We start from the raw sequence: 6,089 nt of genomic DNA on the forward strand, positions 1-6,089 counted from the left end.
ACCTCAGCCCTGTGAAGGTTCTGTGCCCTAGTGTGGGGGAATGCCAGGGCCAATAAGCAGGAGAGGGTAGGGTGGCAGGCATGGGGATTGGGGAGGCAGCTGGGGTGTGTTTTTGTTGTTTTTGTTTGTTTCTTTGTTTTTTAGAGGGGAAATTGGGAAGGGAGAAATTTACATGTAAATAAAGAAAATATCTAATAAAAAAAGAAAAAAAAAGAAAATACTAGTAGTGATGTATTATTTTGAAATATATAGTTAATATGTTTGGAGTTATTTAAAATTTATACTGAGAAAATTGTATATATTTTCAGTATTGCTGTAGACCAGCATCTACATAAGACTATTAAATTGATTGTTGTTTTATATTAAACAGCTTTTATAATACTCATTTTTATTGTTATAATATTTTATAAATTTTAAAGAATATGATAAAAAAATGATATAGATATTGTAGGTATTGAAGAGCGGTCTCTGGGAGGAGTTGGGATACAAAAGGGAAACAAGAATATGATGCAATTCTATTTACTTAAATTATGTTTTTAAATGTTAACAAATTCAGATAAATTGATATCATGTAACTTTTTTCATCATAATGCAATAAAAGTTAAAAAATAAAATTTAAAATAACTAAAAAAAGACATATCATGCACAAATTTATGGGATACAATGAAAGCAGTGCTAAGAAGAAAATTCACAGCACTAAGTGCCCTGGTAAAGAAACTAGAGATATCTTACACTAACAACTATAGATTCAATGCAATCCCCATCAAAATCCCAACACAGTTCTTCAAAGACATATTAAGAGCAATTCTCAAATTCACCTGGAAAGGCAAAAAACAGAATAGCAAAAACAATTCTTAACAATAAAAGAATGACTGGGGAAAAAAATCACCATCCCTGACCTCAAGCTTTACTACAGAGCAATAGTGATTAAAAAAAAAAAAAACTGCATGGTATTAATACAGAGACAGTCACATTGATCTATGGAATAGAATTGAAGATCCAGAAATAAAACCACACTCACGGTCATTTGATCTTTGACAAAGAAGCCAGAAATATACAATGGAAAGAAGAAAGCATCTTCAATAAAAGGTGCTGGTCTAACTGGCTGTATGTAAAAAAAAAAAAGAAAATAGACTCATACTTGTCACCATGCACAAAGCTCAAGTCCAAGTAAATCAAGGACCTCAACATAAAACCAGATTCACTGAATCTAATAGAAGAGGAAGTAGGAAAGATCCTTGAACTCATTGGCACAGGGGAAAATTTCTTAAACAGAACTCCAATGGTTCATGCTCTAAGGTCAAGAATTGATAAATGGGACCTCATGAAACTGGAAAGATTCTGTAAGGCAAAGGTCATAGTCAATAAGATAAATCAGCAACCTACAGATTGGGAAAAAGTCTTCATTAACCCCACATCCAATAAAAGACACATATCCAAAATATACATAGAACTCAGGAAGCTAATCACCAAAAACCAAACAACCCAATCAAAAAAATGGGGTATAGAACTAAACTGAGATTTCACAACTGAGGAATATTGCATGGCTGAGAAGCACCTAAAGAAATGAAGGCTCTATGCCCCAGTGTAGGGGAATACCAGGACCAGTAAGAAGGAGGGGGTGGGATGGTGAGTGGGGGGAGAGGAGAGGGAACAGGGGATTGTTTTTGTTTCTGGGTTTTTTATTTTATTTTTTTCTTACTTTATTTTCCTTTTTCTTTTTCTTTTTTTCTTTTTTTTTGGGGGGGTGGTGAGGGGAACCTGGGAAAGGAAATATTGTAAATAAGAAAACATCTAATAAAAATAATAAAAAAGAAAAGTAATGTTCAAATTCTTTAGTGATCATAGAAATGCAAATCAAAATGACCCTGAGATTCTACCTTACACCAATCAGAATGACTAAGATCAAAACCACAGGTGACAACACATGTTGGAGAGGATGTGGAGAAAGAGGAACACTCCTCCAATACTGGTGGGATTGCAAACTGATACAATCACTCTGGAAATCAATCTGGAGGTTCATCAGAAAATTGGAAATAAATCTACCTGAAGACCCAGCAATACCACTCTTGGGAATATATCCGAAAGATGCCCTACCATGCCATAGGGGCACATGTTCTACTATGTTCATAGTGACCTTATCTGTGATAGCCAGAAGCTGGAAACATCCTAGATGTCCCATGACAGAAGAATGGATACAGAAAATGTGGTTCATTTACACAATGGAATACTACTCAGCTATTAAGAACAAGGACATCCTTTTTATAGGCAACTAGATGGAACTAGAAAATATCATCCTGATTGAGTTAACTCAGACCTAAAAGGAAATGCATGATATGTAATCCCTAATAAGTGGATGTTGGCAAAAAACCCAACCAAACAAACAAACAAAGAAACAAACAAAAATGTACAGGATACCCAGATACAGTACACAGAACTCAAAAAGGTCCATAAGCTGAAGTGCCCAAGTGAGGATTCCTTAGTCTCACTTGGGCGGGAGAAGAAAGTAATCACAAGTGGAGAGGGAGGGAGGCACCTGGGAGAGAAAGTGGATGGTTGGGGAGGGAGTAGGGAGGAAAGGGAACCTGATCTTGTATTGGGTGAGAGAAAAGGACAGAAGCCCTGAGGGCCAGCAGAAAGAATAGAAACAGTCAACCTTAGGAGATAGGGGGTTAGGGGGCCCCTCCAAAATGCACCAGAGACTTGGGAGGTGAGAGACTCTCAGGACTCAAAGGGGGGGAACTTAGATGAAATGCCCAACAGTAGAGAGGGGGAACTTATACAGTTCACCTGCAGCAGGAAGACAGGACATCAAATGAGGGAGAGGGGGTCATCCCACAGTCACAACTCTGACCCATAATTACCTCTGTCTAAAAAAATTACAGAGATGGAAATTGAGAGGATCTTGAGGAAAAGAAGGTCCATAGACATGCCCAAATTGGGATCTAGCTCAAGGAGAGGTCCCAGGCCTGACACTATTACTGAGGCTAGGGAGCCCTCACAAAAAGGAACTTAGCATTGTCTCACTTCAGAAGACCCAGCAAGCAGCTGAAAGAGTCAGATGCAGATATTTGTACCCAACCAGTAGACAGAAGCAACTGATCCCTGTTGTTGAATTATAGAAGTCTTAAAGAAGCTGAGGAGAAGGGTGACCCTGTGGAAGTACTAGCAGTCTCAATAAATCTGAACCCCTGGGATGTGTCAAACACTCGACCACCAACCAGGCAGCACACACCAGCTGATATGAAGCCCCCAACACACATACAGTAGAGGATTGCTGGGTCTGTGTTCATTCAGAGATGATGGACCTAACCCTCAAGAGACGTGGGGGGAGACCAAAGGGAGTTTAGAGTTCAAGTGGGGTGGGGAGTATGGATATCCACATGGAGACAGGGTGGTGGAGAGGAGGTATGGGATGTGGAACAGTCAGAGGTTGGATAGGGAGGGGGCAAATAAAATATGGAGTATAAAAAATAAATTAATTTTAAAAAAAAGCTGAGAGTCAAGTTTAGAGCCTTTCTCTAGGAAATGGACTGAATGTAACAATATAATTTGCTGGAATTTATACTTATTAGTTTCTTTCTTTTTCATATCTTCATATTGAATGCCTTATTTTCTAATTTTATAGCATTCATAATCAATTACCTATAAATTCATTGAGATAAAAGCATCAAAAAGAGACCATTTAGAAGTAGAGGCAGGACAGTTTAATAAAAATGAAGGAACTCTAGTGGCAAATCGATTTTTATGAGTGAGATGGTTGCAGTCAGTATTCCTAGGAACTTTTGAACTCACACGTTTCTGGACATCCTTGTCCTCTTAAATGAGTCTCTACTGTTCACAATTACTATCTGTATGCCTTATTCTCTGGTAGGCTTTTTCCTAGTTTTGAAATTTAGGTTGATCTGGCAGTTCACAATGTCTCCCAGAATAGTCAGTATTTGCCCTTTCAGGAGAATCCATGACCATAATTCTAAGAATGTTCAAGCCTGTGCGCTGGCTCCCTAGCCATGGCCTGTAGTGTTTAAGGCAGGCATGGAACTATTCAGCGCACACAGGTGTTGGGGAGTGTGTGTGAGGAAGGAAGTAGCAATATCACCCATAAAGTGCTCCCCACAGTAGTCTGTGCCAGAACAACACAGAAACCCAGGAATATAATACACTCTTACCCTCATTTGATAGGTGGAGTACTGGCCCCTCCCATCTTCCAACTATACACTTTAACCCTAATCTCTTGAGAACACTACACAGATCTCAACACACACAGCTATTACATAGAATTAAGTTTTAAAAATGTACAATGTTGAGCACTCTGCTGTCCCACCTTAGCTTCTCATAGAATCATCTGTACTTTGCACCCTTGCTTAATAACATTTCTGCTTGTTGTAAAACAATCTGTTCTAAGGGAACAATTATCCTGTAAACTATCAACACCTTCAAATATAGAGGATTATGTCACCTATCAAGTTTTTCCTTTCAGCTTTGACATCAAGGATACTCACAGCTAAACTTACATTTTTCTTATTAAATAGATTTTTTAATCTTTAGCTTTAGCTTGGATTTGTATTTTATTTTTACTTAGACCAATATTTTCTGTAAAATGGGATTTTCAGACAGATGGGAAAATATATTTGTTCATTCATTGTGCATATTGACTTCAATTTTTCATAAGGTCTAATATAAAGTAAGTCAGATTCCTTATCAGGTCAGTTACTTTCAAGTGGTAACTCTGGGAGAAGTTCATCACGTCTGAGTAGGGATAATTAGTCAAACTATCTCAACTCAGCACAAGTGACAAGCGCCCATTAACCACAGACCATCTAAACCAGAGTTTAAAGATTTCCTGTTTGCCTTGAAAGGACGCCCTCTTTTCTTCTTGGGCTTTTTCTCTGTGCTTCTCCTCTCTGGCATCTTCAGTTCCATCCCCATTATCCTGTAATCCCTCCTTTGGGAGTGTCTTTGGAAAGAAGAAAAAGGGGATGCTGATCAGGACATTCACTCCTGCACAGACCAAAAAGCCGATCCACCAAGCACCGACCCAGCGTGTGTCTGTGGGAGTTATAGTCAGGTCATCTGTAAAGAAATACAGATATTCCATTAGCTTACATCATTCTTTCTTGTGTAAACTGTAGAAAATTATTACACATCATGATTCCATTTGAGCATAAACTTTGTATATCACTTGTACTTCTTCTTGGTTGGACCTTGAACTTGTGATCCTCAGCCTCTGCTTCTCAGTGCTGCGATTACTGCCATCTCCAACCCCACTGGGATAATTCTTACCTTTAGGAAAAGTGTCTGAGCTTGATTAACTGAGCAAAGTTAAAACTAAGTATGAAAAGAGGTTCTGGAGTATACGTGGAGAAATATTTAAAACTACATTTCAAAAAGACTTACACAACAGTTGAGACGCATTTAAGCAACAAGTTTTAACGTGATATAGTCATGTCTCAGGATATCACAGTGAATGAGGAAGGAGGCTAGAGTGACAGTTAAGTGGCTAAAGAGTTATTGTTGATCTTACGAAGGTCCTGAGTTCTATCCCCAGAACCCACATGAAAACTCACAGTTTCTGTAACTATGATTTCAAGAGGTCTGACACCCTCTGCTAACTAGCAGGCACCAACACCCAGAGTGAACACACGCATACACACACAGAGTTAATAAGATAAAATACATGTTATCCAATTATTATTTTCATTTTGTGTATCCGTTAAAAATTAATTTTATCTAACAGTTGGTAATATATTTTCCAGTAGTGAAAATCTTTATAACTTGTTACTCATTATATAACTAAAAGATGTTTTGTTATCCATACTGACTGTCTCATTGAATACAAAAAACAAAAACAAAAAACATGTAGACCAGCTTCCCGCCTGGGCCAGCCGATGCCTCGAAGCAATAGAGCGACATGGCAGATCCAGCTAAGGACGAGAACATGTTCCTGGTGGTGCACAGACCTGGAGACATTCGCCTAGAGAACTACCCAATCCCTGAGCTGGGCCCAAACGATGTGTTACTTACTGTGTCTGGGATGTTCACTACTAGAGGTATGGCCGAATTAGGGATTTTTTTTTTTTTTTTTTTTT

General features: G+C 38.4%; 1 protein-coding gene and 1 pseudogene across 1 annotated transcript in view; one reads left to right on the forward strand and one right to left on the reverse strand.

Annotated features, from left to right (window-relative positions):
- Positions 1 to 6,089, reverse strand: part of LOC116098425 (solute carrier organic anion transporter family member 1A6-like) — a 78,924-nt gene that overhangs the window by 27,518 nt on the left and 45,317 nt on the right. Inside the window, exon 7 of the mRNA XM_031381045.1 lies at positions 4,852 to 5,073. Coding sequence (XP_031236905.1) covers positions 4,852 to 5,073 — 222 coding nt within the window. The remainder of the gene's footprint in view (positions 1 to 4,851; positions 5,074 to 6,089) is intronic.
- The window catches only part of LOC116098426, a 1,680-nt pseudogene continuing 1,502 nt past the window's right edge, over positions 5,912 to 6,089 (forward strand).

Source organism: Mastomys coucha, unplaced genomic scaffold, assembly GCF_008632895.1.
Source record: "Mastomys coucha isolate ucsf_1 unplaced genomic scaffold, UCSF_Mcou_1 pScaffold20, whole genome shotgun sequence".
NCBI lineage: Eukaryota > Metazoa > Chordata > Mammalia > Rodentia > Muridae > Mastomys > Mastomys coucha.